Source organism: Homalodisca vitripennis, chromosome 5 (genome assembly GCF_021130785.1).
Source record: "Homalodisca vitripennis isolate AUS2020 chromosome 5, UT_GWSS_2.1, whole genome shotgun sequence".
Classification (NCBI taxonomy): Eukaryota; Metazoa; Arthropoda; class Insecta; order Hemiptera; family Cicadellidae; genus Homalodisca; species Homalodisca vitripennis.
In genome coordinates, this window is record NC_060211.1 from 174,120,464 (window position 1) to 174,143,385 (window position 22,922).

A 22,922-nucleotide genomic window follows, 5' to 3' on the forward strand; every position below is an offset into this window, starting at 1 on the left:
GGCAACTCATATTACATTATAATGTTCCAATAGTCAATTAGAAAAGGAAATGACTAGAATTTCTTGCTGGAAAGCAGTTATAGGGAGCAGGCAACCGCGAGAATTACCTATTAGTGATCAGGGGCACTGACGTGATCTGGGCTTCAAATTTGGAACTACTCGAGTTAATTTTTTTTCTAAAAGAGCAAGCAGCGCGAAGCGCTGCGCAGCGGGCAAGCATCGTGCGTGATCTTCGTCTATACTGAATTGATTCAGGCCAAAGGAATGACACAGATTACTTTACCAGATTTTTACGGAGATTTTGTATTGGGCGGATTATATTGGTTTACTTTGCTTTCCAGCATGTAATTATGTGTTTAAAATTGTTTTACATACATTACCTACATTATATTGTAATATGTAATAACAATTTATCAAAAATTTTTAATAAAAAAAAGGATCACGCACGATGCCTGCCCGCTGCGCAGCGCTTCGCGCTGCTTGCTCTTTTAGAAAAAAATTAACTCGAGTAGTTCCAAATTTGAAGCCCAGATCACGTCAGTGCCCCTGATCACTAATAGGTAACTCTAAGCAATATATGACCGTCTGGCAGTTGCCTGCTCCCTATAACTGCTTTCCGGCAAGAAATTCTAGTCATTTCCTTCTCTAATTGACTATTGGAACAATATATTGTAATATGAGAAAAATTGAGGTTGACCCATATATTACTTAGAATTACCCTAACCTGTAAGTAGTTAAAGTTGTAAGGTTATGAGAGTATTTAACACTATTTATTTTCAGTAATTGTGCTATTACCCCTGTAAGTTAAGTGAGTTCTAATCATTTTGATGATCAAAAACTATGTCTGAAGCATCAGAAAATGAAGAAAGCCCTGCTAAGAAAAGGAGAGGCGTAGGAAATACTGTAAGTAAAATGAAAGTTGCTAGGCTGAAAGGAGAAGAGTTTGTAACAACTTCTGGAGTATTAGTTGAACAAAAGACTACAGGTCCTGAATGTGACTGTAGGAACAAATGTACCTCTAATTTTACTGAAGAACAAAAACTTAAAATAGTTAGTACGGTTTACAGTGGTAGGCCTAAGAATGAACGGGACACTTATTTGATAGGTTTGATTGACCGCTGTGATGTTCAAAGGCACAGATCTATTAGTCCACATTCAAAACAGCTTTCCTCATCTTTTAAATATAACACCGTAGTTGATGGTAAAAAGTTTGAAGTGTGCCGTAAGGCTTACTTAAGCTTACATGCAGTAGCTAGCAAGGTTGTTTTTCGTTTGACATCTATTTTAACCAAAGGAGAGCAGCCTATGGATATGAGAGGTAGACATGGTAATCATTCAAAAATTCCAAATGAAGTTTTAATTAAGTTGAATGAGCATATCGAATCATATCCAAAAAAAACCTCTCATTACTCATCCATCGAAGTAACTTACTTAGAGGCTGGCCTTACATGCAAAATTATGCATGATATGTTCATTGAAAAACATCCTGATCTTAGCAAAACAATTAAATATGAATACTTCCTTAATTACTACAAAGAAAAATATGGATACCGATTCGGTAGGCCACAAGTTGATGTGTGCGAAAATCTTAATACTAAAATTAAATCTACAAATCTGACTGATAGTGCAAAGAAAACATCTGCAGTGGAGTTAATGATCCATAAAAGGAGAGCATGTAAATTTTACAAAAAGATTGAAGAGATCACTGAAATTTGCAAAAATAGGGATGATGTTCATGCAGTGTGTTTTGATTTTATGCAAAACCTCCCTTTACCTTGCATGCCTGTGCAGGAGATGTTTTATCTCCGAAAATTATGGCATTATGTGTTTTGTGTCCACAGCTTAAGTGATGACAAGGCTACAATGTATACATACCATGAAGGAGTTGCAAAAAAAGGTGCTAACGATGTGTGTTCCTTATTGAATGACTACATCAAAAACAGTGTTAATGAACAAGTAAAAACTCTTTATGTTTTTAGTGATGCATGCCCAGGGCAAAATCGTAACCAAACAATGGTTAGGTATTTTTTATCATTAACTCTTATGAAGCGGTTTCATGAAATTCAAGTTTTTTTCCCAACTAGAGGGCACAGTTTTTTACCTTGTGACCGGGATTTTGGGGTCATCAAGAGGGTAATTCGTCGCCATGACAGAGTTTATTCCCCTGAGCAATACAACAAAATGATACAAAGTGCAAAAAAACTGGAGCCTAAGTTCATAGTAAAAAGTGTTAAAAATCATGACATACTTGATTTTAACCAGTGGTGGCCTGAATATTTCAAAAAAACCTGTCAAAGTGTAAGAACTAAGGAACCTTTCAAAGTCAGTACATACAGCCATCTTACTTTTTCTGCAGCAAAAAGGGGATACGTGACTGCACGTCGATTCATTGATGGATTGAACAGTGATAGTATTTTCAAACTTTACAAAGGTGGTGAAGTTATCCTTCCAAGTGAAAGAGCCTATAATGGAAAAGTTCCAATTAAGGTAGCTAAACTTAATGATGTATCTAAAATAATACATTATGTGCCAGATCAATATAGACTTTTTTATGAGAACATATTGGAGTGGCCTTCAACTACTGATAACCAAGAAGACGGTGATGACTAAAAATACCTACTGAAAATCCAAGCTAAAAGCAACATTTTACATTGTAACTCCTTTGTTTCTAAGTAATTATTGCAATTTTATATTTTGAGACAATTAAAACTATTTGATTTGATAAAAGCTGAGGGTTTTAAAAGTTTTTCCACCTTCTTCCTGTGTTGAGATAAAAAAGGAAAATATTCCATCAGTTTTATTTGTCTCTCAGGATAAAACTATTGGTTATATTAAAAAAGTATTTACACAAAAATATTACCTTAAATGTAATAAACAAATTTGTAATTGTTCATTTTACTCTTAATGCTAAGCTAAGGTTGTTATGGAGTTTTTATTGTTTCCTGTAAAATTAGGGTTACTGGAATGTTTTCCTTTTTAATCTCACCGCTTCAATTATAATACGATTTCTAGAAAGTGATTTTCTAAAAATTTTCTATGGATGGATCCCCATCGCCATAGTTAAATGGGGGGATACTCCTTAATCTCAAAGCTCCTTGGAATAATTTTCAATTAATTTTTTAGTAAACGATTATTATTATTTAAATAACTTTGTATTACTGACATGTACCGCTTAAAGATAGTTCTCAACAGAAAAATGAGTCAAGAATTTTATAAGAAACAAAATGGGATTATCGAAGATCCATAACACTCAAATACCCAAAAACATAATTAAACAAGTGCATAACGCGCTATCCAATGACCGTGCATAGTACTACCATTGACAGCTAGCACGGCACTAGTGAATTATATTGACTGATACTAATTATTAACCTCAATGAGCTCTCTTAAGTCTGCACTGTCTTTGTTCATGTACCTCACCTACAGTCATGCTGAAAAACCCATCACAAATGGTACTTAACCATGTCCATATTCAAACTGACGTGTTATTCATTCCGATGTCTGCTTATCAAGAGTGAAGCACACCCAAAAGAGTAAGAAAGATGACTGAGAATGGATAAATCTCTAATTTCTCTTCTTCGCTTACAGTACAAGGTGACCAATAAGAACATTTTCTATTTGGTATTTTGCCATAATGATTCAAGATCCTCTAACTGTACACCCAAGAAGTAAGTGTCGGTGAATTGTAAGTCTCAACCTCATTTGACAGAATAAATTTTGGCGTTATTAATTGGATTTGGCTAAAAGTTCATAATTTATTAAATTTTTGTTGGCAAAATAACTTTTTTCAATCAGCTAAATCATTCAAAAACAAGAGTCCCAATTCAGAAAACTAAAAAAAATGTATTATATGCATAACTAGTTTCTGCATCTAATAGAAATTAGATTAACTGAGCAGCTACTTCATTATAGTATCAAAAACAATTAGGAAACCAGCTATTCTGTTTGAATTAGCAGATCGGATGCCAAAAGCTTTATTTGTTTATACTCATATATGAATTACATTAATTTTTACTATCTCGAAATGAATCCGTAACTACCAAAGGCCTGTTGCACTATCAAAATTATATAGGTAATTGTAGCATTTGCAAAATTTTCTTTTAATTTAATAAATAGTTAGGGGAGAAAACACAAAATATATTTTAGAATATAAATAAATTATTAATGCATCTAGGTGAATTAAAAATTTAATTTTTCAAGAAAGAATCCGTGAAAGTAGGTAATTGTACAGGTAGACAGCTGATGTTCTAGAGTACTTACTAGAAAGTGACTACAATAGGGTAGAACAGTTGACAATTAATTTCTTGAGCCACTTGATTAGATTGTCTAAAACTAATCAGGGGTGATGAGGTAATGTAGGCTTGGGGAGGGGCGATATATAAGGCTTTTTTGGGATACCCCAATATGACTCCAAATTCCAGAAGTCAAATGTGTGATAGCATCAGATTCTATAGGCTGAGCATATAATAATATACATATTATAAAAGGAAGGTGAACTGCAGCTAAACTCAACATTCACAAGTACCTTCTCTTTTAAAAAACTAAAAAATACAAAATTGTTTCTTATTAGATAAAAATGACCAACAATTTTTTTTAATCATAAATTTATAACACTGTCACTTATAACAAATGTCTGTGTATTTGTTTGTATAGTCTATACTCGTATATACAAATATATCTATTTGCAATTATTTTAGACCATAAGGAAACAACTATATCATTTGACACAATTATTTTAAAAAAATGAAAATATATTCTTTTAAATTTAATGTGAAAACAAAATTTTTTAACATTTCTGAATTAATTTGGTCATTCTTTACTTTAAGTAGTGAGTGACATTGATATAGTCCGATGTTGATTCAAGATGTCATGAATGAGATATTTTGTTTGTTTTTGTGTGTGTTTTGTGAAGTCCATTCGTTAAGTTATTGAGCAAATATTCAGTTCATCTCTCTTCCACTTAGTGCAACGTCTGAAATCTGACTTAACTCCTGGAAATGAACCTGAAGTGAACATTTACGCTAAATCAACCCTTCCCACCATAACTAGCTGTACGTAGTTATTAAGTAAATAATAGATTTTTATTAATTTTCTGAATCTGGATTTTTGCTTTTGAATGATTTAGCTTATTGAAAAAGTTATTTTGCCCACAACAATTTAATATATTATGAACTTTAAGCAAGATTTAATCAATATCACCAAAAATCATTCTGTTTGTATTTTACTGACATCACTTCACATTTATCTTTTTTACAGTTTTTAATGCTATTACAACTAAGAAACAGCTTCATAACATTTCATTGTATTGTTTTAAAGGCCTTTGCACCGCAAGGCTTCTACTGCAGTTAACATGTTAAGTAGTTGTAAAAAGAGGTTCTTATTTATTTGTGCAGACAGGTTAATATGGCATATTTTAAAATTTCTTCAATGCTTTTGAACACAAAGAGCATAAAGAAAAACGAGATTAAAATTATTATCAATGCCTTTGGTGTGGCTTGTTACAGGTCTGACTTAACACAGCAGGGGTAATGGGGGGCATCTCTTTTTGATACTATTTTAGGTTTAGTCAATTATTTAAAGGAGAGACTGATTCGCTTTTAAATCTTATTCTACCCATCCTCATGGGCCACTGGACTTGTGAGGGTCTTTTCAAACAGAATAAGAGTTGGATCAAGGTCAATGGTAATGATTAAAAGTGCTATAGTCACAATCTGGATCTAGACTGGATTTGAACCTGTGCTATTTGTAACTCAGAACCAAAGTTCAACATCTTAGATTACACTGTAATAGAGTTTCCTTAAAATGAAAACTTCAAAGGACTCTCCTTAGAAACATATGTACATGCCATTTCAAAACTTGTGACTGTGTGTGTTTTATGTAAGTAGTTAAAACATTGTACTGAAAATAAAATATTAATCAAACTGATAAAATACATATACATAGCGATGTTCTGTATACAATTTACTTATCTTTCAATAGCTTCGATACACCTTTTGTAAGGCATGACTAGTTTTACTTGCATTTACTAGTTACATAGCATGGGAAATAGCCTCGTGATAGAAAATGTTACGTACTACAACATCTTTTTATTACGGCTCTAACGACCTTTCACTTGACTACAGTTCATAGCAGTTGCTCCGGCTGATCCTACCTTTACATCATCATCAGAACCTGTTCCGATGACCTACATTTATCTACTCTGCTCAGCTGTCTAGTGGTAAGACTGGACAGTTTATTGTCAACGTACGCTTTAATTGCAATCGTGTCTTTACATTATGAATTTTCATTAAGTATATTATACTTTGGTATAAATATTTTATTCTGTTGATTTTACAGCATTATTATTCTTTCATTTACCCTTTAATGCTACTAAAAGGGTAGTTATGCTACATTAGAAAAGACGGACATTAGTACTAGTCAACGTATTAGTTGATGTGTAATATTTTCTTTTTATACTTAAAAATTGTACAAAAAAGTCTCATTTACTCAAAGATCTTTTACTTTTGTGCTAACAAACAATTATATAATGTAAAATAATGTGTACCTTACAGGTTTATGCTAAATAATCCGAAATAAATTAATTTAAGAAATAATTTTAAATTTTTTACTCAATATGTATTGGACCCATCATATCCAACAGACCATGATTTCGTATTCAATCGGGTTAACTTTTTATTATTTAAAAGTTTTTAACACAGGCCAGTAGAGTACTTTTTTGAAAACTGGAAATATAGAAATATATATTATTGTTTTCATGAGGATTTGTAGGGATTTGGTATTACGTGGGTGTCTATAATACGTCCTTCAGAAGAGTACCTGGATGTAGGGATTTAAGCTACTTTACATGGGTATCTGTAATATATCCCTGACAAAAATAGCTGGAGATATGGATTTTTGGAATTGAAGCTAGTATTACATGGATGTTGGTAATACGTCCTTCACAAAAGTGGCTGGAAATAAGGATTTGTGGAATTGAAGCTAGTATTACATGGATGTTGGTAATACGTTCTTCACAAAAGTGGCTGGTAATAAGGATATGTAGAGATTTAAGCTTGTATTACGTGGGTGTATGTAATACGTCCTTTACAAAAGTGGTTGGAGATACGTATATGAAATATTTACAGAACATATGTGAGGTAAATTAAAAAAAAGTATCTAGATTGGCGTTACTAAAAAAGAGGGTTTAACTTATGGTTTTGAGAGTTTTAATTCTTCAGAGTAGTTCTCACCTGTCGCTACACACTTAGCCCAGCACTGTTTCCATTGCTCAAAACATGTGTTGAAATCGCTTTTTGGTAGCTCGAATACATATCACACTTGTGTTTGTGAGGAAAAACCAAAATAAACTGCTGAAAACTCAAAATTCAACTTCGATATGAACTTAGAAACCATCAAGAAACAGGCTCAAAAAATACCTTCAGGATTGTTCTATAACAAAAACTAGTGTGAAGATCACAGAGGAAGTATAACATAGATTAATGATGCAAAGTTATGCCGGCCAATAGCAGGAAATTGCTCTTCACGTGTTGGCGATGCTCGATTCATTCTAATGCCACACACCACCTGCAATCATCCAGAATTCCTATCATCACTGTTTCAGAATTTTTTTTAAATCTTATTAAGCGTCAGCTATGCCGGCTTCGAAGTGCACTAGTTTTTATTTTTAAAAAGTACCAAGTACATGATTAGATCTCCCCAGGATTTGAACCTATGATCTCTCGGTTAGAGAGCCGAGACTATAACCATTTGTCTACAGAGGAGGACATTTTTCAGAATTTATTACAAATATTTTGAGATAATTTATTGATCAAAATCATGTTAATGGGAACAAACACTTTATAAATCAAGATATAAAAGTCAATATTTCTCTTGTTCATTAAAAGGAAAATTCACCATTGTGCATAAGCTGTGAACAGGAATGTACATACTTAAATTTAAAGTCAGACAATATCTACCAAAACCATGTTATTCATACATCAACAAAATATCATGGATGACCAATTGTTTACATCTCAGGTGAATGCATGAAAAAAGGTTTTGCCAATGTAAGTTATGTTATGGTTCATTAATAAAACTTTCAATTATCAAAGATCCATTTATTTCAATTCCTTCTGATTTCTTCTATCTAAATTCATGTAACCTAGTCAAAAAATGTGGTCACAAAAATATTTGTATAACGTTTGTAAGGTTTCATGTCATAGTGGTATGTATTGTTTTAGCTCACTACCTAAATGTTTATTTTTGTTAACTCATGTCTTTATACAAAAATAATTTATACATTGTACAAAGAAAGTAAGCATTTCAGTACTGTTATGTGAATAAGCAGAAGCGTGAGCATGAAGTGGCAGTTCAGCTGCCTTCTCAGGACATTACATATCTTTCGCACAAACACCAAATGGCTTAAATGCCTAAATAGTTTTATTTGGGAGAATAAAAATAATAAAATTATGCTTTGTCATGAACATTTTCATTAGCAAGAGATGAAGTCATGGATATGTCACAAGCGTATTTCTGTTCTTAAAGAGCCATTACATCATATGGTTATCTTTTTTAGATAATTTCAAATAAAGACCTGGAAAACAATTGTGATTTTTAATTACAGCAGTAACACCAATTCGTATTTGATGTGATGATATGAAATAGTCTAAATTTCTAGCTAATCTATATAGGCATGATAGAAAAATGTGAAATAACAAATTTAGTTTACATTTTCATATAAAACTTTACCGTGGTCCAAACTGTTTTGACCAAACAATAGAAGATTTCTTCGCTATGTGAAAAATCATGAAACTAGAAATAGTTTTTAACATATAATAATAATTCACTAAGGTATTCAAAGAAGTGTGTGCTTTGTTAACTCTCTGAATTCATTCTTATAAACAGTGGTAAATTCCAATTTTTGTATTTCAGTGAAGGATATTTAGTATAGTGTATTTGTACTGTAAACAAAGTACTCCCAGCGTGTTCTTTACGTTTTCTACATCAACCCAGGATGGTGAGTCTGGCTTCACTTTCTATACGCAAGTGTTAACTCCATAATGGTTTTTGACGTATTATACCTTCATAGCGATTGTGTGGAAGTATGCTTCTGACGTAATATTACATATTGTTTATTGCTCCTGTTTTATTCTGTTGCCTGCCTTAATACTGCATAAGAAAAATTTCTATGACAACTATGCGCTGCACATGTAGTTCTGGCATTTTCTACTAGATGTCAGCACGTTCTTGGTCCTGTAATGAGTGTTTGCACCTTGGTGGGTTCACTGGTCACATAATGCAGAAAACTATCACTTGTTGATGTTGCATCTCAACTGCCCTGGAGTATTTAATTATTTATTTCTAATATTGATTGTACTATAGAAATATACAACACACAAAGAGACGAATGGCTTCGTTTTTTCGTTTTCATGATAATGGCACACACACACACCGACAGTGAAAATGACTTGATGGACAATATGTAAAATATAACAAAAAAATTTAGATATTAAAATTTATTTTTTATGTATAAAAGTCTAAACTCTATAAATCTTTCTCTGAAAAAATATCAGCAAACATAATTTTAGGTACAAAAAAAAACTATTCCACCTAGTCCACTTCCACTACTAACATGAATAGTAACGTGCAGTTGGTAAATAAAATTAATTTAATATTTACTTGTTTAAAACAATAGCAGTTCACCTTTCTCTTAGTGCTGCACCTGGAATCTGATGCTGTCACAGAAATCATGTTCATCTTGAAAATATTCAAAATAAGTGTGTGACGAAGAAATGGTTTTACATCGTTCATAAGTGAAATATCCACCTATATTATAAGCTATAATGCTTGTATCATAAGTATATATATAAGGGGGAGGGGGTGTGGCTCAAGCTCCCTGAAATTTTGAAATGTACACATTAAAATTGCACTCAGTAGTTTTTTAAGCTAGATAAATTTATGAGGTCTTAAAACTCAACAATTCCCGGGAGAAGAATCCTGAGCCCCTATTGGAGGGTATTTGATACCTCCTAAACCACTTAGTGTGTCAGCCCCCCTCCAAAGTAATTTTCTATATACACCACTGGCTTTTATCTATGTTTGACATTCTGCCATGGAATTCAAGTGAATTACAACTTCCTGCAGTGTTTTACCACTGAATACTGAAGGCTAATGGAACCATTTTATTTCAGCTTGTCAGTATAATATTATTCGCAGAGCAGGTGTATTTTCTATTGTACCATGAGGCAAGTAAGAAAATTTTAATGTCAAAGCCAGTACCCTGATACTTAAAAACTTCCTTGGTGAAGCCACTATAATATATCACATTAAGACTAGCTAGATATGATTGCTGGCAAAGCCTGTATTCTGATAGATCATTGGCGTATAATAGGGGGTTCAGGGGCTCTAGCCCCTCCCCTCCTGAAATTTTGAAAGACAAATATTAAAATTGCAACCTGTTTATTTTCAGTTAAAAAACATTTATGAGGTCTTAAATCTCAAAAATTTTCCGGGAGAAGATTCCCAAGCCCCTATTGTTAGAGGATATTTTATACCTCCTAAACCACTCAGTGTTTCAGCCCCCCAAATAATCTTCAATATACACCACTGAGATAGATATATATACTGTACCTGACAAAGCTAGTGGGTACTGACTAGAAGTGGCAATATTGGGTTACTAACTGAAGTATTGGGTACCATTCTAAGGTCTTGTGTAGCACATTTACTGAGGAAGCCAGTTTAGTCTAAAGCTTAATACAATAATGGTGGGGAAATGTTACTGGTGAAACTAACGTAATTCCAGGGATGGCTAAACAGAATTTGTAGAAAAATTTAAGTATGCCTAATAATACTTTAGGATGGTAAGAATGTGAAAAAGAGGAGTTCTCAAGAAAGCAGATATAGTTGAATTTGCAGTAGTTGGCCAAACACTTTCAAGAAATATTTTTTTGCATTGCTGACAGAGTGAAGAAAGTGTGTGATATCAATTTTTCAGTAAACAAATAATATTTAGATTTTGCATTTAAAAGAAAACAGTTTACTTTTATTTTTAATATGAAAGTGCATACAAAATGTATACTACAATCTTTTTGAAATCTCACTGATATAGTGGCTGAAAACGTTATATGAATATGTTAATAACGTAATTGAGGCATGTGCACAAGGAATGTAGTTGTGCGCACGATCGATGCAGGCCAAAGTTGTACAGTCATGCGTAAAAAACGTTTGTCTGTGTACAATCACCAGCAAGTGTGGTGGCAGTGCAAAGTCGATGTTTGCAGAAACGCATGCAGTTCTTCCCCACCCCACACTTCAACACCACCCCCACTGGCCAAGGTCACGTGCACAGCTACTCACCCCCTGGTTCTGTATTTGTTTTTATTCAGAACTATTTATAATTTAATTATAAGCACTGCAGTTAGTGTTTACAAGGCCATATTATACTCCCTGATAACGTAAGGCTCCCTGACTGTAATATTTAAAATAAATAAAACTATATTATATTTCTACTTCCATTAAATCTCTAATATTTACTCTAATTATTACTGACCAATAGTAAAAATATTACAATTCGATATTTGATTAGTGGGTACGAAAAATGTTAATACTTTCTCAAACATATTAACAATAGGACTGAACAACTGAACAAAAAGTCATGAAACTTTGCTTATAAATCTATTTAACCTCATATCTACTGAGAATAAACCAAATAAGTAACGGTATATTTCTTAGATTTTTTGGCTTCAGTTCACTGTTTATAAAGTTCACATACAAACTAATGAACTGTAAAAGTATGTAAACTGTTAAATCTGATATGGTATTCTGTAAGATTTCATGTTATCTCTTATGTGATCTATAAAAGGCTGTAACTCTAACAAAGAGGTTCGGATTCTATTTCCGAGGTCAAAAGGCACATGGGTTTGGATCGTTTCCCCTCAAAAATGTTCACTTTAATCAATTAAAATGCCACTGGTTTCAAAGTGTGGATAAATGTAAATCAACTCTGTGTTTAATTATAAGCCAACACTATTTAGTTTTCCTCCAGACACTGGTTTAATATAAGGAACAATTCAACATTTCAGTATCCCCACCATAATCTCTCCTTATTTTAAAAAGGTCCATTATATGAGCCATTAAAAACTGTTAACATAACTCCTCCGCGTGTTGCTTATCTTGATCAAAAACAAAATGTTAAAGGGTGTAAAGGATAAGTTGGTGGAAGAAGCCTTTTTACTCCTTGGATGAATATCTGCTTGATACCTGGAACTGATAAGTTGCAACCTCCTGTTTTTAGTATTTTGATTTTTCTTTTTTTATTTATTTTGATTGTATTATATTTTGGGAGTGCAAATTAAAAATACTAAATATGTTTTAGTTTGTTGGATTAGTTTATATTTTATGTTTCTGGGGATGCACCTGTACCATGTACCCGTTTAATACTTCATGTCCTAATAAATAATTACTAATGACCATCTTTTAAACATGAACTTTTAAGAATTTGTCAGGATGAACTCCTAGGACTTCCACACTACACTCCTGTAAGGTCCTCCTTCCAAGTCCTGTAAAATAAATTCATAAGCAATTCAATTGCAGAGTTTTATTTAAATCAGTCCTCATCAAAACAAAATAATTAATTTGGATCACTTAAACACATTATTTTATTGACTAATTTTACCAATGATAGAATTGAATATATAATGCATACTTGAAGAAGTGTTAGAAGGAACTAGTAAATGTCAACATAAAATCAACTTAAGTATTTTATTGTTTTAACTTATACATTATGTATATGTATAGTAATTTTGCAAAATTTTATAACAATATAACTTTTAACTATAGTAATATTCATTGTTTATAGGAATGAAGAAGTGTTTTAGCATTAAAATAAGATTATGAAACAAACTCAAAGTTGATATTGTCTGTTTCAGCTGACCAAGTCATCCCTGCAGCCAAGAAAACAGCCTGTTGCTACTTCTACGACAGCTCCAGGAGAAGAGGGTGAGATCCCCGAGTTTGACCCAAACAAAATAAGTCTCCAGGTTCCTGATGAGGTGTTTGCTCCGGCGTTTAACTCTGTCAACAGCATCTCCACCATCATAGGCAATCTCATTCAGGTAATCTGTTAGTATTTTGTGTAAAAATATAGATTTTAATCTTTAATCTTTGACGAGGTGCATGAAAACATGAGTTTTTATGCAGCCTATTTCAACTTGGCATCAAATAGTATGATGATGGGGTATCATACCCCAAAACCCCGGTAATCTAGAACTATATGAAAAGAATTGTGATAGACAAACAGGTATTGTAACCTTATTTATTAATTTAAACACTTCCGAGAAAACAATATGTAAGTCAAAAAATATTTGAACTCTTTCTAAAATTGAATGTTTTATCAGATTTGTTGAGGAAAATTTTAAATTAATTACAGATAAAAACAAACCTTATCGTTCGCAATCCTTTTAAAAATCTATGCAAATTATGTAATATTCGAAATTAAATTATACCATTACATTTAATGGTAGTGTAAAATTATATAATTAAAAATAATTGTCTTGAGTTTTCAGTTATAAAACACATGGAAAAATCGTAAATAGATTAAGTTCAGCTCTTGATTATAATAATAATACATTCTTTATTGCCTTCATAACATTATTGTTGTTATTAATTACATAGATCTATATATTTGCTGGTAGGCTGGATTGAGTAGGTAGAATCTGAGTTGTTTGTTTTAGTTTTAGTTTAGTGTTTTAGTTTAGAATATTTTAGTAACTTGACGAAGTCTATTGCACTATTGAATGTGTTTAAATACCAATAAAGATCTTGAATCTTGAACATTATTGTTGGTACCAATGTTACAAACACTTGGAATTTTGGATTTTTAATAATAGATAATAATATAGTATTACAATGTAAAAGTAACAAAATAAAGTTTAGTTTCTTGTATCAATATGGCCTGCAAAAGATATTAACTGTGAATAAATGTATTGCTTAAATATAAAAATGTATGAATTAATTAAAATCCAATATTAAATTGAAGTTTAATTAGAATTTTTTAAATAGTCTACAAATTATGAAACCTTCTGAAAATTTATCATCCTTACAGGATGAGTGTGAACAGCCAGTGTACATTTTTTACACGGTCCACATACTTGCCACCAGGGTTGCAATCATCACTTCCCCCATCTACCCCTCCCTCCCATATCCCCTTATCAACTCGCAAAATTCATAAACTTCTCAGAGTGCCTCCCATATGTTCGAGGTTTCTCTGGCTTAGTCAGAACTGCTCAGCTCTTTCCATCTGTTCTTTTGTTCCAAGCCTCTGAAACCACAACCTGAGTGGCAATTCATACTCTGCAACTGTAAATTGTTTCATAATCAAAGGTTCAACCTTGTGAACACCAACCAGTCTTTGGATAAAATCAATTTCTTGGATAGAAATTTTGAAAGAACTTCCAACGTCTTTTCATATTTATTAATATGTTTGTAGATGTAAATTATTCGGAAATACTGTAAATTTGAATTCATTAATTATGAGATCAGAATTGTTTCACTTAAGCTACTTCAATTCATTTTTCATTGCGTTGTTTTTAATTTTTAGTCACAACCTTTAAAAATCTTTCCTGACAACAAGAAAAATAGAATTCTTTCCATACCATATTCTGAACAATTTTTAATACTACATGGAACATGGAAATTATATATTTTTTAATAGAACATTATTAAAAAGAAGATTTTTAATGTGATTCTACTTTAGAACATTCTTTACATATAAGAAACATGTCATGTTTTTATATAAGAATGTCCTTAACAACTCTTATGCAAAATCAATATATATATATATGAATCTAATGTAAAAGAACAAATGTGACCAATGTTCCTCTTCAGTGCTTGCAAAGAACAGACAGAAAAAGCCAGCTAAGATGATGTATGGTATCATAGGACAGATCATAGTACTAATGCATAGTACAAACTACTTCAAACCATCTTACAGAAGAAATTCATAAAGGAAAAGTTACAGAAAAGGATATTTAAAACTGATTGGTTTAAAATGGCTACAATACAACTTGGCAAAAGGTTCCTTCCATTTTGTTTATAACGTTCTTTTGTTATTGGACTACTTAAACCTGTACTTAACCATCAGAGTAGTTGCCCAAGATGAAAAGCTGGTCTTATGAACACGGGCTTAGATTGAATGCAGAGAAATGTTTTGCATTTTTGCTCACTATCTGTTATAGAGGAAATGAAGGCAGTCGGTCTCTGTGTTACTTTGAGTGAAAACTGTTTGGGGGATAGGAAATTCGTAAAAAGTCTTAAGAGTCACAAAGTCAAAATCTTTTATTGTCATCCGACGATATACATAGCATTGACAAAAGTCAAATAAATATTATTTATCTATTAAAATAGTTGACGTAGTGATTGGATCCTAAAAAGCACCTCCTAACAGTATAAACCAATTAACTGTCAGGTATAATATTTGAGTATCACTATTTTACATATTGGACAGTTCGGCATAATACTCTCAGACGCTGTAATATTCCAAATGGACTAAAAAATGCTCTAAGCCTCCTCCAAAACAAAATCATATCCGAATCCAACCCAAGTTGTGGAGGATCCCCAGGAGGGTTCACTTCTAGTTGGTTTATACCTTCCAGTTGAACCCATAGTGGGTACAGCCAAAAACAATGAGTTACTTAGATCTGAGCACATGATGTTACTGATGTACAAGAGCGGCACATCACTAACCATAAATGTCGAGATTTTAGAGATCAAGGGTAATTCGATAGGTCTAGTCTACTTCGATAGGTGATGACTGTTGGGAGTTGGTGGGGTTTGTTCCCTAAGAGTCAAGGGTTCTTGCCAGCCTAGACATAAGGATGTGCCACCTCTTGCCGGCTTTGACTGGAGAGGCTGGTTCAGAGCTGGCCTCTCCTTCTTCCGAGTGGACACGACTTGAGATTAGTGCCCTAAACTTTTCCTCATGAATCTCAACAGGAGGCGGCCCCTACTCCCAACCTTACCCATCCAAAATATCCTGTCACAGCGAAAAGGTCCTTATAGGACTATGTGCAATTTTCTAAGCTTCTTGTCCTAAGATAACAAAAAAAGTTGTGGAGGAAGAGCACTAAACAATTTAATTGCAGAGTAATATCTATGTTTAAAAAAAAATTAGTTTTGTGCTTTGGTTTAACTAAAGAGTTGGAGTTTCAAAATTTGTATCTGTTAGTATCGGTAGGTTGAAATATGTTCTTATATTTCATGTCAAGAGTTAGGGTGTTAAGAATGTAAATACCAAAAAATGTAAAAACACTAAATATGTGACATTAAAGATTGAGCAATAAATCCACCCTGGAATGGAATACCAGTGAGGGATCGCTTTATGCTCAATCCAGAGTCATTTATATATGAGATATTGGAAACTTGTGAACCCTCTTACCTGAAATATAAGCTGCCAACATGAGCAGCAACAAAGAGAACAGCATACCTGACAAGACATGTTGAAGACTCTTGGAGCGATTGGAAAAATGTTTTAAATAATAGTAAATGTTATTACAACACGTTTGCAATTGTAATATATTTTTTGGATGAGGCCTTTCGAAACCAAAGGTTTCATCGTCAGGGGACTCCACAAATAAAGTTTTTATTGACATGAGTCAATTTGTAAAATAGTTATGTAAACAGAAATCCGCTCACAAATAAACACCTTTTTTATTTATGTTCTTCAATTTAGTTTTTGGCGTAAAGTGAGTAAAATATTCAAGAGCCCGTGACATAAACAGATATGATGTATTGTATGGTGCTTTGATAATTATGTTACTAGTTTTTAACAGTTTTTGCAACATTATATAGCTATGAGAGCTAAGATAGGATGATAATTTAGAAGGCTCAACTGTAAATGACTAATAGTTCAGTAAGTAATTATCATCATTGATGATAGGCAAAGTAGTAAAGCAATCTTTGAGAATAGCTACAATAACATTTAGAAAAAATTTAAGATCTTTTAGACCCTATGTGGGCTTGCTGTTCAGAAGCAATTCTTTTTATCAAATAAATCTGAACAATCCAGTGAGGAATATACAGAATCTAGTTCAATTGAACAGTTGTATCAAAATAAAAATATACTAAAACCATTTAAATTTGAAGGGGTTCCAAGAAATTCAACAAGATGTTGAATTTTTAATAATGCCTATTAATCAACTTTATAAGAAAAAAAAGTACCAAAGTACCTTTTTAGAAATCTTCATTATTACCTCTTCATTTAAGTAGGTGCCTCTTTCAATTAAAAAAAATTATATCTCTAATGTATTGGAATGTATTATATTATTAATATCTCCGGAAGGGATGTCACTGACCTAGTTGTTCTGTGATGACTCATTTTAATGTTTTATTTTTAGTTGTGTTTTAGTTACTCATTTTTTATTGTTTAGTTTGAACTCAGATAAGTGAGAAAAAGTCTTGGATAAGTATTAAGTTCATAATTAGTTTTAAAATTTCAATTATCTGTAGTGAACTATTCGTAATAAAATACATATAAACAGTTTACTTACATTAGCAGACTGAAAAATCACATGTTTTCTTGTACAATGAAAAAACTGGATAATTCTTGAAAAATCACATATTTAAAGACAATTAAAAGAAACTATATACATTTTTATCACTAACTGAGGAGTTAACAAGCAACCAAAGTGAAATGGTTGCATTTTCTTAATTTAATTTCTAGTTTATTCAAGACAGAAGATATATCTTGACTACTGGGGTTATTTCCTGTTGGAAACTGTCTCCCCCACTACAGCCCACCAGTCCATGCTACAGGTGGCTGTTATCTGCCACTGCCACTGCCAGCTGTCAATCATTGATATCTCTGAGTCACAATACACTGCTTGCTATACAGTATTGTTGTGACAGCTGAGCAACATTATTGGACATTAATTAATTATACATAGATGGAGTCTATTTAAAAATGAAAACAGTATCAATATTATGAAAGAAACACTACAGTAAGATGAAGGAGGGAATTACTAAAAATAATAGTCCTACCGTACAAACTAGATCTAAGTTAAAAATGAATAAAAAACTGTCTCCTATGGTAAAATTACTTAATGACTCTCACAATGAAAGTAATAATAAAACTAGTCAAGACTAAATCTGAAATGATCAATATGTTGGAAGAAAAAAAATAAACTGCTTGAAAATGAATTAAACAATTTAAAAAAGTAATCTACTTTCAAAGGAAAATGAAAACTTGAATTTAAAGAGCATGGTTTTAATACAAAAGAGTCTGAATTTGCCCGGATGAAACAATTTTTTCTCTGATCTGCTAGACACGAGTGGCTGGATCACTGATGATCCAATCCAAATGTATCTTGATATTTTAAATACTACAGTAATTAGCTCAGACACCAAAATGTATATATTAAATCCGTCTGTCTGTCAGGCAGTAAAATTATTGAATGACTTTGCTGCTGTACTGGACCCTCTACGCATTTCTGAAAAAGAAATTATTCTAATGCCTATTAATAACTCCAGTGGTGACATAGCCTGACAGTGGAACCACTGGAATTTACTGGTATTTAATAAATCCCAGTCTCTGTTCTACCAGTATGATTCATTGCATAACTCAAACTGTGTCCCAACTCAAACTGTGGCAAATAAACTCAGTGAATATTTAGGCCTCAAGTCACATCCTAACATTATAGATATTACAAGGGACAAACCCAGAGAAATGGGAATGACTGTGGAATACATGTTTTATTAGCGGTGGAAAAAGTATTATAAAAAATCCTACAGATATTTTTTGTTACAAAGATGTTGCCAGAATTTAGCCAGTTAAAACTGTGCAGAGAAAAAAAGGGCTAAATTAGCATTTGTTTTGCAAAATAGGGCAAATATCCCTCTACATTTGATTAAATCACTAATGTTTGTGGCTCCCAAAACAAATAATGCAACTGAGAAAATTTTAAATACACACCAGGACAGTTCCTGATTGGAATGTAGCAGTGTTCCTCGTGATCTTTGCAGTGTTGAAGTAAGTGATGGTTTAAATGTTGTTGAGAACAGTAACATGAACAATGGTGAGAAGCCATTGACAGCACCCACAGGACATTATAAGCCAGAATCTGAAGGGTCAAGCTGCTTTAAGTCCATACATGTACCAAAGATTGCGATATTTGGGGACAGCCATGCCAAACAATGTGTTTCTACCATCCAAAGTATTTTTACTAAAAAAGAGGCAAATGTAACAGGCAATGTGTACCCAGGAGCTCCAATGTCATACATTTGCGACAACATTGAGGAGGCCGTTTGTAACTACACTAAAAACGATGCAGTTGTCTTAATAGGGGGAACAAACAGCTTACATTATGAAAGGGAATGTGGCAATATTCCAATCCCTAATACAAGACTTAATATTGAAACTGCAACATACAAATATAATTTTGACGTCAATTCCTTACAGATATGATCAACCAGAATGGAACAAAACTATATTAATAATATAAATAAAACAAATCTATGATATAGTGCTGGAAAATAGGGATGTGTCTTTTATTCCAATCAACAACCTTTTAACACGCTCCAATTTTACACACCATGGCCTACACATGAACAAAATTGGTAAAGACATTTTGTGTACTGCTGTTGCATTACATGTCACCTTCAAAGTCAACATGGAGTCTACAATTCGCAGTGCCCACGAATTTACACTGTGAAAATCAACCTGGATGCAGTGCAACTATGAATGGCGAATGTGTAGAAACTTTGCTTTCAAACACAACAGCATTCTATGGATGGGCCACCCCTCAACTGGAGGAGCAAGCAAGAGGACCACTATCATATACTGTACCCTCATCCACTCCAGGCCAAGAAAAAAACCAAGAATTTGTGGATTCCAGTCCGACGACTTAAATAATAGACTGACTTGTAGAACCAAGTGTAATTTCACTAGTAGTAGTAATTTTTGCAAAATAGATTAATCTGTCTAACTCTGTTTAATACAAGTAAGATAACTAATGAATCTCATCAATCTAGATTAGGGAATAATATAAAGTACCAACAGCCGACAACATTTGACATACCAGTCTCAACCAACTTAAAGGTATTGACATTGAATATCAGATCACTTAGGAACAAAATTGGTCATTTGGAAACAATCTTGAAGCACCATGCCACTAATATTTTATGTTTGAATGAACACTGGCTTGAGAAGGAAGAAATTTCATTGTATGTGCCTGTTAGTTTCATTCTAGCATCCTCTTATTGTCGCAAACCTCCTCACATTCACGGAGGCTCGTCAATTTTATTAAAGGAATCTTTGAAAAATATATGAAGTAATTGATGTATCTGAATACTGTCTTGATTTTGTGTGTGAACCCTCTGTAATTAGGCTGATAGAATATAATTTTATTATTGTATGTATGTATAGAACTCCCAATTCTGATTTTTATGCTTTTGTAAAATAATTTAGAAAACCTATTAGTATATTTAATGACCAAGCCCCACAAGTTTTTTGCCCTGGCTGGTGACTTAAATGTTAATATCTTAGAACAGAATACGCCACATGTGCAGTACTTCTTAAACGTTCTTAGATCAGTTAAATTTATACAACACGAATAGCTTGCCAACAAGAAACACATCCTGTTTGGATAATCTGTATACTAATATCAACAAGGAATTGTATAGTTGCTCCTTGCTTAAACAGGACATAATCTCTGACCATGCAGGTGTTTTTTGTTAGTTTTTCTCTTTCAATCACTTCAAAGGAGAAGGGTGAGAACAAACCATATAAAAAACGTCTCATTTCACAAGATAGATTTGTATGACTTAGGAGAGTGCTTAAAAGGTGTTGATTGGTCAGGTTTAAGTAATTTTCGATGATGTAAATGGTGTTTTTTCTATGTTTGTAGATATGTTGGTAAACTCATTTTAATTATTATTGTCCATTGATTAGTGTCAAATTAAGTTGTAAACCAGGTGATCACTTAACAAGAAGTCAGTTTACTCCCAAACTCCGGTTGATGTGCACTTTCTTGCTCGCCTTATATGATAAGTGGAAATTAAGTTCAGACCAAACTTGACAAGAATAAATACATGCAGTTTAAAAAATTGTACTACAAAGCTATCAGTGAAGCTAAAATAAGTCTCAATGATAAATTGATTCAAAATGCAAAAAATAAATGTAGAAAGGCTTGGGGAAATTGTTAAAAAAGAATCAGGGCATATTGAACACACAATAAAAAATTCTCTCTCCTGCAGATGTATTGAACAATTACTTTACAAATACACAAATTAACACAGTAAAACTACATGTCAAATAATGTTAATTGGGCGGATCTGTTGAGGAATTTTTCCCCCCCCCCCTGAAATATGTAAAAATGACTTCAGGTGGAAATCAATTAACAAAAAAACTGTTAAAGATGTAGTTAACAAGATGAGCAACTCTCGAAGTGAGGATGTATTTGGTTTATCCAATTATGTAATCAAAGGTATAATAGATGTAATATTAGTTCCACTTACTTATCTTGTAAACCGCATGTTTTCTTGAAGGTAGTTTTCCTCAGTGTTTAAAATTTGCCAAGGTGACACACCTATTTTTAAGAAAGGTGACAGAAATAACCCTGAGAACTATCGTCCAATTGCAATTGTCCCCATAATTAAGTAAAGTAATTGAATCCTGCATTTTGAAGCAACTGTATGATTATTTTGTATCTAACAATTTGCTATATCCCCTTCAGTTTGGTTTTAGACCTCATCACTCCACTAATATGGCCGTTGAGTCTGCTATTGACATTATTCTCAAGGGCTTTGAAAAAAAAAAACTTGTTACTGGCTGTAGTTTAATTGATTTGAGCAAGCATTTGATTTAGTGTCACATTCAGTGTTGTGTAAAAAGTTAGAATTTTACGGTATTAGGAATAAAGAATTGCAACTACTTGAAAGTTACCTTAGCTATAGAAAACAATTTGTATGTGTAAATAATTGTTCTTCTGATGTGTTAAATGTAAGTACAGGGGTACCTCAAGGCTCAGTCCTTGGACCCTTTTTATTCTTAGTGTTTACAAATGATTTTAGTTATAATGTACCTTCAACATCAGTGCTATACGCTGATGACACAACATTGATATGCTCTGATGTTAGTGTTTCACAAGTTAATTCTCAACTCACCAAACTCATTTGAACTAGCGAAAATGTGGTATTCTGCCAATAATCTGGTTATAAACGATAGTAAGACTGAGAGTATACTTTTTTCATTGAAAAAAATTATTTAGACACAATTAATGACAACTTTTTTAAAATCGGTTTAAACTACTTGGTATTTCCCTAGACAGTACACTCTGCTGGGATGAACATGTCGATGGCCTTTGTAAGAAATTGTCAAGAGTGTTATTCTTACTAAGGAAACTAAAGTATTGTGTGAGCCCGGATGTTTTATTGATGGCCTATTTTGGTCTCTTTCACAGCCATTTAAGTTACGGTGTACGCCTCTGGGGTAATTCTAGTGCTGCAAAAAAATCCTTTTACATGGCAAAAGAAGGCAGTAAGGGTATTGGCTGGGTTATTCTAATCGAGAATCCTGCAGAGCAAGTTTTTGTAAATATAAAATCATGACACTTACCAACTTGTATATTTTATAGCAATTTAATATTTGTTAAAGTAAATATAAATAATTTTAATACTCACAGTTTAGTGCATAATTATCAAACAAGAAACAAACAAGACCTGGTTGCACCAAATATTAGATTAAGTAAAACAATGAAAAGTTACCAATACCAACAGTTGAGATTCTTTAATAAGTTACCTGTTTTCAATTAGATTGTTGCCAAATAATGAGTTTTACAAAGTTGTATCTAAGTGGCTTAAGTGTAATGTGTTTTATAAAATTGAAGAGTATATGTCTTGTGAAAATTTTATATCTTAGTTAACCTTTTTTTAAATTGTTAACATTGTTCTAA

The 22,922-nt window shown here is 32.7% G+C and overlaps 1 protein-coding gene across 1 annotated transcript in view; it reads left to right on the plus strand.

Annotated features, from left to right (window-relative positions):
- LOC124363742 overlaps window positions 1-22,922 on the plus strand; it is a 72,535-nt gene that overhangs the window by 41,910 nt on the left and 7,703 nt on the right. The window contains exon 4 of the mRNA XM_046819004.1: window positions 12,906-13,091. Coding sequence (XP_046674960.1) covers window positions 12,906-13,091 — 186 coding nt within the window. The remainder of the gene's footprint in view (window positions 1-12,905; window positions 13,092-22,922) is intronic.